The sequence below is a fragment of the Lithobates pipiens genome, unplaced genomic scaffold (assembly GCF_037356315.1).
Source record: "Lithobates pipiens isolate NorthernLeopardFrog02 unplaced genomic scaffold, aLitPip1_a1.2 Scaffold_19, whole genome shotgun sequence".
In the NCBI taxonomy this organism is placed as follows: Eukaryota; Metazoa; Chordata; class Amphibia; order Anura; family Ranidae; genus Lithobates; species Lithobates pipiens.
In genome coordinates this window covers 184486214-184498242 of record NW_027507764.1, presented here as the reverse complement: position 1 = coordinate 184498242, position 12029 = coordinate 184486214, and the positions used below count along the sequence as shown (strand labels likewise).

The window sequence follows — 12029 nt, the reverse complement described above, 5'->3', positions numbered from 1 at the left end:
CCAGGCGGCGGGGCCAGCGACGTCTCCTTCGCGGGCACCGCCTACCTGGAGACGCGCTCGAAATGAGCGGACTTTCCTCCGCGTGTGTGGGCGAGTCCGTTCATTTCAAAAGTAGGGCGGATAGTATGGCGGACTTAGTACGCCGTATTAGTCCGCTCAAAAAGTGGTGTGTGTGGTCAAATCCGTTCATTCGAAAGTATGACGGACTGTCCGTCAGATTGTATGACGGACTAAGTAGGCCATACAGTCCGCCCGTGTGTACGCGGCTTTATATTCACTCAGAAAATAGAAAGCTTCCTGTGACTAAATTTTGTACCGGGAGTGGAATAGAAGGTCCCGTCTCACTACCAAAACATGGCACAGTATACCATATGTAGCTGAGGCTACATGCGGTTAATGCAGCACTAAAAGTCACTGCATTTGCTAGTCAAGGAAATTGTTTATCTGGACCTGCTTGGGCCAAACTATTTAAAAAGTTCACTAAAGCATGGAGTTAGACTTTAATACTACTTGAGGACAAAAGAAAAAACTTTCAACATAAATTTCAAAAAAATTCCTTTTAGTGAATACAGTTCCCAAGAGAGCTATGGAAGAAGTATGCAACAGTATTACTGAACCCTGTTGTGTTTTGCCAATGGTACTCCCCTGGGATTACTTAGACTCCTGTTCCCATGCACAGCACCAATACTAAATAGCTATCTTCCAGCTGCTGCCTCGATGATATAAGACTATCAGATTGCCGTTTGCTGGACAACAACAAAGACAATTGTAGACAATTCTAACAGTATGCATTTCGGTGCAAGCAATGCCTCAAAATGTAGGAAGCCTGAATATCAGTAAAGAAAGATGAGAATTTAACTATGTATTACAAATGGAGTTCCCAGGAAACACATTTTTAAACCCCATAAACACCCTTTAGTATACAGACATACTGTGTAGCATTGTGTAATTACATAATAAATTAGAGTACTGTAAACTACATACAATGATGTAAAAAAAACAAAAAAAAAAACATCCTGCTCGTTTTATCATTAGTGTTATTTAAGCCGCCACACAAGCAGAAGAAAAAACAAAAAACACTGCTTTTATTGGCATTTTTTCTTTCTGTTTTTTTTTCTATGCTTCTGAACGCAGTTCTATTTTAGCCAATGTGCCCGTGCACATTGTGGCACTTACATTCGTATTTTAGAGCAGCGTTTAAGGGCATAAAATTATGCCCCAAACTTGCTTTTGGATGCATGTAAATGCATTCTACTGGCTAGCAAATAGAATGAATTTACGTGCCTATGCCTCTAAATGCTATAGCCTGTAAATGCACATAAAAGTGCGTAACTATGCGCCAAAACAAACATTTTTTAGGCTGGAAAAATCCAAAGTACATTGCAGTATTTTATTATGTCTGTGTGCACGAAGCCTTAAAGTGGTGTTGCCAAAAAATTTCAAATAGTTTAAAATTCTTAAAAAAAAAAAAAAAAATAATAATTGGGAAAAAAAATTTTTTTTACTCACCTCTAAATGCCTGTTGCTAGGGGGTCCCTAGATGACCTGTCACGTGTCCCAGATGACTGTGCGGCGTATCACTGCACCCTGCGCTGCTTGCACATGCGCACAGTAAGAATGACGGCGCCGCGGTCGGAGCGGGGAATGAGGGGGGGGGGGCTTCGTTCCCCCGCATCGCTGGACTCTGGGACAGGTAAGTGTCCGATTATTAAAAGTCAGCAGCTGCAGTATTTGTAGCTGCTGACTTTTAAATTTTTTTTTTTAGGGGGCACCCCACTTTAAGTACTATCATAAACTTTGTGAATGTCACACAATAATTAAATTCCTAAGGTAACGTAAACTTGCAGGGAAGCATGCCCAAAAGAGAAAACTGTAGGGGAAAAAAAAAAACCTGTGAAAAATGCCGAACATAAAGTTCTGAACAACTCAAATGAACATGAGCTGCAAGGTAGGGGGCCAGGGTGGGTGGGGGTGAGAGAGATGAGAGAAAAGGGTGGTAGACAAGGAGGCATGGCATGGAGAGGTGACAAAGTGTTAAGAAAGCGGGCCAGAGTGCTAAGAGTGGGGGAGCTGTCAAGTGGTGATAAAGATGGAGAAGAACAGTGGGAGCACAGGTGGGTGGTGAAAATGTGGGTCAGAGTGGTAAGGATGATCATGTGGCAGAGTGGTATTGGAGGGGGGGGCGGGGTAGAGGTGATAAACCAAAGACGTTTTCCTCTTTATAGGTCCTGCGCATGCAGACCAATGTTAACAGCATAGTGTGATGCCAGAAATATGGCAGCAAGCTCCTACACATGTACCATAGTGACCAGCGTTTTCTGCTTCTACCATGCATGGGATACTAGATCTAGCTGTCATATTTTTGCCATCACAATATGAAGGTGAGGTCCTGTGGTAGTAGCAGTACAGGCTGGTCATGTGTTTGGTAGGGGGTTTGAAATGGGACTAGGAAAACTTTCGGGGTGCTATAATGTGGGGGCTGTATAGTGGCAAGTGTGGGAGCTATTAAGGGGTGAGAGAGGTGGCTGCAGAGTGGTAAGGGGGCCAGGGAGGAGTGGCGAGAGCAGAAGTTGCTGAGTGGGTGGGCATTCGTCAGAATGGTGGTAGTACTAATCAGAAAAAGTTATCCTCTGCATAGATCCTGCGCATTCCCTGTACTTAATGGTCTGTGTTGCCACTACCTTGGATGTGTTGGACCTTGTGGCCAAATTGTGATGTCGGAATAATGACAGGGAAATCACACACATGCAGGGTAGTGGCAGCACAAACTTGTCACTATTGAGCATGTGCAGGACAACATGGAGGTGAGATCTAGCACAAGCATGATAATGGCAGTACTGAGTGTTGATCACCACGCACGCATGGGATCTCACTGCCATATTGATGGAAGCATTGGGGGAGACAACATGTTCATAACACTGAGTGTGCTTGGGCATATTTCAGAGAATATTATGTGTGGGCTGACATAAGCATCATCCCACATATCTCAGCAAATCCTGATGACGAAACTGCACGCCATGTTGAACCAGCACGGAACCCTGACCGAATCCCGACCCCTCCTGGTGAAGTGGTGGGGGGGGGGGGGGAGCTTTTTCTTTACAATTTTAATTAAATGTGCTTGTAAACCCTTACATCCACCAAGTGAAGTGACTAGACTCAGGTGATACATAGAGATGAAACCAATCGTCCTACATAAGTTGTACCTGTTTATCTGAAGTATTCTCTTCTCTACAGTTATACAAATTTCCATAATGTATACAGCTGGTGTGAACTTTCAGAAAGCAGGGGGCAAGGAGCTGAAGTTTCACTTAGTGAGGACTTGGTGAGTAGAGCTGAGAGGCGATTGGAGGGAAGGTACATACACCCCTTCACACAACAAACAGGAAATATAAAAGTTTAGAAATGTGTATTCAACAGGAGTAATACAAATGGGAAAAGTACCCAGTCCTCATGTTTGGATAAATATAGTCCTTAAACCACAAAAACAACAAAACATCCATTATACTGAGATCTTACCTTCCGAGGAGTCAGATCACAGAAAATAAGTCCAAGTTCATGGATATGATGAAGTCCAGAAATAATATCAACACCAAATTCTCTTATTGTGTCTTCAGGCAAGTGCTCATCCTGGGCAATGACAGTCTCCAAGGAGCCTCCTGTAATGCATTAAACTCCATTATAGGAGAAAGCAGTGAAACCAAAAATCAACTGTAAAACTATACACTATCCTCTTATCTCTGCTTCACAGGTTCTTGACTAAAGCCGGCCATAGATTAAGCAAATTTCTTTCCTGCAACCACAGGAATTATTGTGTTCTCCCGGGGAGAAGCCGGGGAAGCCGTCCCTGCTGGGAGAACACAGCGATTACTGCTAGCGGCTATAGCCACTGACAATGATCGCATCAACAATACAACAGGCTGGTCGTACCAAAGTTGATCGAATGATCAACTTGGGTACAACCAGCCTGCCCATACATGGTTCGAATCTTGGGGCGGTCCATGCTGAACCAGCCAAGATTTGAACCTTGCCATCAGTAGCTTCAAATCTGACTGGTAAATTAAAAATGAGCTTCACAAGGGTGTGTGAAAACTAAATGTCAACAGCTACAAATACCGGTATTTACCAGTCCAGGCTTTGACTTTCCCACATTCAGCTCACCGCTGCGGATACCCAGTGTTACCATCTTGGATTTAGGACCTGGATCTGACTTCCTGATGTCACATAGCCTGCATCCAACAGCACATGCATAAAATCAAACAGTGCAGGGAGACTGGTACTGCAAATTGATCTTATTCCAGGAGGCTGCAGACTGGAGGGGGGTGGGGGGGGAGTCAACTCCAATTTTTTTTCATGACTTTAGTATGAGGCCCCTATTAAAATCCATACCAGACCCAAATGTATTTGAGAGAGAACCTATGCCAATTTCTTTTTTTCCTGGCTGCCATCACTGGCTATGTATACTAATAATAATTACCTCCGCTGCTTTATTTATTTATTTTTTCCCATTTGAAATGTCACTTTTGCTTTAGTACGTTTCACAGGTGCACCAGTTCACATTTAATGCACCCCCCCCCCCACCCCCACACCAAGCATTGTATTTAAGGGAATTGATAAAGTTTCACTTTAAAACCATCTCCACTAAAAAAATATTTTGCATTGATATAGGTCTATGGCAGTGCCCACATTTCCATGCCTTTTGTTTGATAATCCCTTGCCTATAAGCTTTAAAAATGGGCAGAATTGATTTTAGATATCCTGCAAAATGAACCCAAGGACATTCACCAATCACTACCCTTAACCCGAGTCGAACTCAAATCTAACATTAAATTTAAAGGTGAGGGTCGTATTAGTGGTAAAATACTCACGCAGTAACTTACTTGGCATCTATATACAATGTGTTTAATTATCAGCTCAGAGAAAAACATCTAAGTCAAATTGATGCTACATATTTGCTGTATCGGCGTCAAACTGTCAGCTGGACTACGTTTTTTTTTTTATTAAGTTCATATGAATTAAATATGAAGACGTAAATGCTGCCTACTGAACTCATAAAAGATCATTACGGGAGCTGCATCATTTCAAACAAAAGGGATCTGAGGAAAGCAAATTTACTTAAAGAAAAACAGGGCCTTCTGTAGAACTCAAGTACTTGAAGAGAAAACAGAATTACAAATAATTGATCTTGTTTATGGTCTGTTAATGGACACGGATGAAGAGAAGTAATCCATGGCCATTCAGCCATTGTAAAACAACAAGCCCAAACAGAGAAAGCCATGGGATATTTACCCCCGTTTAAGATTATAGGTAAAAGATCTTACCTGTGCATAACTCAACAACAAGCCACAGATGGTTACTCGTCTCATACCATTCATAAAATGTCACTAAATTTCTGTGCTTAACATGGTGAGTTAAACGGACCTGGAAAAAAATATAGATATTGAATTTACATTAGATATTTCCTCTTAATGGTAAGTCTACAGAAACACATTGCAGAACACACAACCTCCTTCATTTAAAACTGCAGTCATATTTCAATTTACTCATTTAGCAGTATCCACCAACACATTCAATTCCCAGTTATTTTCATATTTATGTGTGCTAGGGGTGCCAGCTATATTATGTTCAATTTGGAAGAAAGGTGTTAGAATATTTGATCCAGCATTGTAGGTTTTTTTTTTTAAATCTACCATTTAATAAGCACTAATGGGAACGTATATAAGATTTGTATATAATTTCTTTACTATAGGTACCGTAGTACTAAAAACGTAACACAATTATGAAAATCAAGCTAAATATGAAATGTTGTCATGTTTACTCATCTATTCTTAGTTATCCTTTTGAAATAAAGGGTTTATTTCAACAGCGTAACTAAGAGTAGACAAGTAAATGTGACAACATTTCGCATTTACCTTGATTTTCATAATTGTGTTATGTTTTTAGTCCTATGGTACCTATAGTAAAGAAATGATATACAAATCTTATATACGTTCCCAATAGTGACGATTCTGTGGGAGATTCAAAAACCTCTTGCACGATGCAGGATCAAATATTCTAACACCTCTCTTTGAAATTGAACATAATACAGCTTGCACCCCCAGCAGACTTAAAATGAAAATAGCCAGGAATTAAATGTGTTGGTGGATACTGCTAAAATGTGTACCGTAAATTCAGCTTAAGTAACTGAGGTCTGGAAACAAGGTGTTTCCAGACCTCAGTTGCTTAAGCTTAATATTTACACGCACACACACACAAACACACATCCTGTTCCTTGCAGATCTCCATTCTAAAGCTCTAATTAAAGCGGGAGTCCGCGTTTTTTTTTTTTTTTTTTAAAGCCAGCAGCTACAAATACTGCAGCTGCTGACTTTTAAAATAGTGACACTTACCTGTCCAGCGCGCCCGCGATGTCGGCACCCGAAGCCGATCTCTAGATCGTCTTGTCGGGTGCTGCCGCCGCCATCTTGGGTATGGGAATCAGGAAATGGAGCCTTTCGGCGTCATTTCCCGGTTCCCTACTGCGCATGCGCGAATCGCGCTGCGCAATAAGGATGGTCCCCGCTGCCTCTGGGATCTGTGTGTTTCCCAGCAGGCAGCGGGGCACTTGCGGAAAGGGGCGTAATCTACGTCCCTTTCCGCAGAGAGCTATCCCGGAAGTGGGTGCAGAATACCTGTACTGTACAGGTATCTGCACCCCCCTCCCCCCTGAAAGGTGCCAATTGTGGCACCGGAGGGGGGGAGGGTTCCGATGAGCGGAGGTCCACTTTAGGGTGGACCTCCGCTTTAAGATAAACTAAAAGAGCAGCAATGCACTGCTCCCTCCCCACTTCTGCCTTGTAAGACAGAATATACTGAGTTTTAAGACAGAAAGAGCCTGAAGGCAAGCAGCTTCTGTTCATTTAGAAAACTTACAGGAGTTGATTTACTACAGTAAAAGCTGTTCACTTTGCAAAGGAACTGCCTGAGAGCTTAGACCCCATTCACACCTGAGCGTTTTGTAGCTTGACGCCTGAAGCTACAAAACGCTGGAGGGGAAAAAATCCATTATTCTCAATGGAAATGGTTCACATCTCCACTCCAAGTCGCCTGAAGCTCAAACAAGTTCTGGACCCGCGCGAATCGGGCTGATTTGGGCGTTTTTCTTTGTTTAACATTGGTGACCTTTTGCCTTGCACAAATTCGCGGCAAATAGCGCTGCGAGTCGCGGTAAAAAACGCCGCAAATCGCGGTAAAAAACGCCACAAAAAAACGCTTGAAAACGCTACGCTCAGGTGTGAATGCAGCCTTAGTGAATGAAGTGAAGCTCTGCTGACTTCCATCATCCAATCATGTGCAAGCAAAAATACAGGTTTCTGTTTTTTGTTCCCAATTTTCCTTGCACAGGATTCTTTGCAAAGTGAAATGTCAGTCCGTTCCTTATGTTCCCTTGCAAAGTGCAACTTTCTTTGCAAAGTCAATAGCCTATTTGCCTACAGCAAATCAACCACATAACATGAACGCTATGTCATTGGTGCACTCTGTTACATTTCATTTGTAAAAAACTTTTTTATGAGCTCTAAAAATATATAAAAAGTATAAAATGCATAAATGGGAAAAAAATTTTTTTTTTAACTAACTATAATCCATTTATTTCTATCTAGGTTGTTCCAGCGCTGCAAAGAAACGACTGAGGACATTTTCAAGGATAGAGATCCCCTGAATTTCTTCCCTCCACTTGCTGTGTGACTCCCCTATCATTTGGAAAGTCACACAGCGAGATCTTCTATGGTTGTTCTGAACTCTGCTCTGCCATGGAATATTTTGTATTTTTCCCGCTGCGACAGAAGTATTAATACTCATTCTCCATTTTTTTTTGTATTGTAAAATAAATAAAAAGGTCTGGCAAACAGAATGATAGCTTGCACAAAGGTGCTGGCAACTGAACAAGGATGAAGACCCACAAGATATAAAAAAAAAAAAATCACCAAGTATCTATCTAAAATAAATTGTTTGGCTTTTGTGGGGATTTTTAAAATATTCAAATACATTACACAATGAATTGAAAACAATTAAAAATGACTGACAGAAGATGTATTTTCTCTTCTTAAGGGATAAGTACACTCTAGAGATAAAATTAAATATGAATAATATTATAATGCTGCTTTCTACATTGGGGTAATTGTCAGCAGCATAAAATAATAATTAAAAAAAAAGTGCATGCATTGAGTAGAGTATAAATAGGAGTCAATTCATCAACAAATTCAAATAGAAATGAAGCTGCAGAAAGAAGAGATCCCCAGCTACCTTAATATATGACCTTCGACAGCCAAATGTGAGAAAGCTTTAAAAAAGGTTACACCAAAGGGATCCTGATATGCCTTGTTTTTTTTTTATTTTTTTTTTATTCTTTTTCTTGACGTTTTAAACATAGTACAAACATGACACTTATAAAGTGGCAACATAAAATAAATAAAAATAAAATAAAGTAAGAAAAACCAGTTCAGAAAAACCAAAGTCATTCAACAGCACAAGTGGCTAGCATGGCCCTGACTAACAGTAGAGGACTCTCTCAGGAGAAAAGCGAACTACATTTCCACATAAAGAATTTTCTTCTTTTCATATAGTGAGCAAAAAAGTATTTGATCCCCTGCTGATTTTGTATGTATGCCCACTGACAAAGAAATGATCAGTCTATAATTTTAAACGGTAGGTTTATTTTAACAGCGAGAGGCAAAATAACAAAAAATTCCAGAAAAAAAGCATTTAAAAAAAAAAGAGTTATACATTGATTTGCATTTTAATAAGTGAAATAAGTATTTGATCCCCTTTAAATCATCAAGATTTCTGGCTCCCAGGTGTCATCTATACAGGTAATGAGCTGAGATTAGGAGCACTCTCTTAAAGGGAGTGCTCATAATCTAAGCTTGTTACCTGTATAAAAGACACCTGTCCACAGAAGCAATCAAATTCCATTCTCTCTACCATGGCCAAGACCAAAGAGATATCCCAGGATGTCAGGGACAAGATTGCAGACCTACACAAGGCTGGAATGGGCTACAAGACCATCACCAAGCAGTTTGGTGAGAGGGTGACAACAATTGGTGCAATTTTTCACAAATGGAAAAAACACAAAATAACATTCAATCTCCCTCAGTCTGGGGCAAGGTCAATGGAGGTCAGGGGGAGTTTCAGTGATCATGATAACAGTGAGGAATCCGCCCAGAACTACATGGGAGAATCTTGACAGCTGGGACCATAGTCACCAAGAAAACAATTGGTAACACACTATGCCGTAAAGGGCTGAAATCCTTTAGAGTCTGCAAGGTCCCCCTGTTTAAGAAAGCACAGGTACAGGCCTGTCTGAAGTTTGCTAATGAACATCTGAATGATTCAGAGGAGAACTGGGTGAAATTGTTGTGGTCAGATGACACCAAAATCAAGCTCTTTGGCATCAACTCAACTCGCCGTGTTTGAAGGAGGAGGATTGCTGCCCATGACCCCAAGAACACCATCCCCATCGTCAAACATGGAGATAGAAACATTATGCTTTGGGGATGCTTTTCTGCTAAAGGGACAGGACAACTTCACTGTATCAAAGGAACGATAGACGGGACATGTACCGTTAAATCTTGGGTGAGAACCTCCTTCCCCTTCCCTCAGCCAGGGCATTAAAAATGGGTCTTGGATGGGTCTTCCAGCATGACAATGACCATAAACACACAGCTAAGGCAACAAAAGGAGTGGCTCAAGAAGCACATTAAGGTCCTAGAGTGGCCTAGACAGTATCCAGACCTTAATTCCATAGAAAATATGTGGAGGGAGCTAAAGGTTCGAGTTATCAAACGTCAACCTCAAAACCTTAATGACTTGGAGAGGATGTGCAAAGAGGAGCGGGACAAAATCCCTCCTGAGATGTGTGTAAAACTGGTGGCCAAACTACAAGAAACATCTGACCTCTGATTGCCAAAAAGGGTTTTGCCACCAAGTACTAAGTCATGTTTTGCGAAGGGGTCAAATACTTATTTATTTCTCTCATTAAAAATTGCTGATCGCCGCCATTACTAGTAAAAAAAATAAAAAAGCCATAAAACTATCCCCTATTTTGTAAACGCTATAACTTTTGTGCAAACCAATCAAATGCTTATTGTGATTTTTTTTTTTTACCAAAAATATGTAGAAGAATACGTATCGGCCTAAACTGAGGGAAATTTTTTTTTTTTTTTTATACATTTTTGGGGAATATTTATTATAGCAAAATGTAAAAAATAATGCGTTTTTTTCAAAATTGTCGCTCTTTTTTTGTTCATAGCGCAAAAAATAAAAACCGAAGGGGTGATCAAATACCACCAAAAGAAAGCTCTATTTGTGGGGAAAAAAGGGTGTCAATTTTGTTTGGGAGCCACGTTGCACAACCACGCAATTCTCAGTTAAAGCGATGCAGTGCCGAATCGCAAAAAGTGCTCTCGTCAGGAAGGAGGTAAAATCTTCCAGGGCTGAAGCGGTTAAGCAAGGCTGAGCGGCCAAACCATGAAACATTTAAACCTGCCCAGTCTTTTAGGTCTAATTTTGTTTTGTTCAAAGTTACATGAAAATTATGTTTGTATAAGTCTGACAATTTAGTAGTGATCTGGATACCCAGGTATGTAATTGCGTCTCTCTTCCACTGAAATGGAAAAGAATGTTGACAACTGTCCATGTCCTGTGGGGTAAGCGAGATATTTAATGCATGGGATTTAGCATAATTTACTTTAAAATTTGACAGGGTTCCAAAATATTTCATATCTTTCAACAAGTTCGGTAGGGTAGTACGGGGTGTATAGCAGAATGTCTAGCAGAATGTCTTCTGCATAGGAGGCAACTTTAAATTCCCTGTCCCCTATCTGGACTCCCGTGATGTTGGTGTTCAATCTCAGTTTGTTAAGGAAAGGTTCCAGGGTAAGGACATATATCAGGGGAGACAAGGAACAACCCAGGCGGGTGCCATTGACAATGGTGAGGGCCTCCGACAGGTGGCCATTAATCCGTACACATGCGGTAGGGTTAGAATATCATGCCATGATAAGAGTCAACATGCGCGTTTGAAGTCCCGTCATTTTCAGAACCTCATGCATGTAGTCCCAAGGCCACTCTGTTGAACGCCTTCTCCAGCGTCTCCAGCGACAAAAAAAAACCCCGGGGTTTTAGATGATGTCAGCCAATAGTGGGTGTTTAATGCTCTGATAGTATTGTCCCTAGCCTCTCTACCTGGAACAAAACCTACCTGGTCTAGGGATATGAGGTTGGAAAGGAGGTCTATTGGCCAGAATCTTCGCGTATAGTTTTATGTCTACGTTGAGTAGAGAGATTGGTCTGTAATTTGATACTTGTGTGACATCTTTACCTTCCTTAGGGAGGACCGTTATATGTGCATCTAACATATTGCCTATGGGAATATTAGGTGCTGAGAGGGCATCGAAAGTCGCAATCATCCTAGGAGACAAGACCTCCAATGAAACATTTATAATATTGTAATGAGAGCCGGTCAGGGCCTGGGCTCTTACCAAGTTTAATTTGTTTCATGGCGGTCTGTAACTCCTGTTCAGTAAGGGGGCCCTCCATCTCCTCAGCCTGCTGTTTCGAGATGGTTTGTGTGCTGTACTGGGTTTGAAAATCTGTAATTGTCTCCTTTCTTGATTCCGGGGACAATGGGTTGGCATCTTCTGAGCCTATGTTATAAAGCTTAGAGTAATAAAGTTTTTAAAACTTTATTACTTAAAGTTTTTAGCTATGCCCTCATTAGTCGCGTGTAGTGTTCCATAACGGTTGTGTAAGTGGTGAATTGTGAGGGAAGCTCTGAACGTTTGCACTGCCCTTTCCAGAAGTTTACCACTTTTATTGCCGTGCTTGTAGAACACCTTCTGACGAAGCACATATTGGTGTTTTGTGCGCTTTCCCAATTCTTCCAGCAAAAGGGAGCTTGTGTGTAATATGTCATGCAAAGATTTTTGTGACAGCGAGTGTTTATGGAGTTTCCAGTCTAAGAATTTTGTGTATCAATGTCTCGACCATTTCTT

The 12029-nt window shown here is 41.1% G+C and overlaps 1 protein-coding gene across 2 annotated transcripts in view; it reads right to left on the bottom strand.

Annotated features, from left to right (window-relative positions):
- The window catches only part of ULK4 (unc-51 like kinase 4), a 951013-nt gene that overhangs the window by 923482 nt on the left and 15502 nt on the right, over nt 1–12029 (bottom strand). For both annotated transcript variants that reach the window (XM_077491567.1, XM_077491568.1), the window contains exons 3-4: nt 5319–5418; nt 3517–3656 (exon numbers count right to left, since the gene is read on the bottom strand). In XM_077491567.1, the coding sequence (XP_077347693.1) occupies nt 3517–3656; nt 5319–5418 (240 nt within the window). The remainder of the gene's footprint in view (nt 1–3516; nt 3657–5318; nt 5419–12029) is intronic.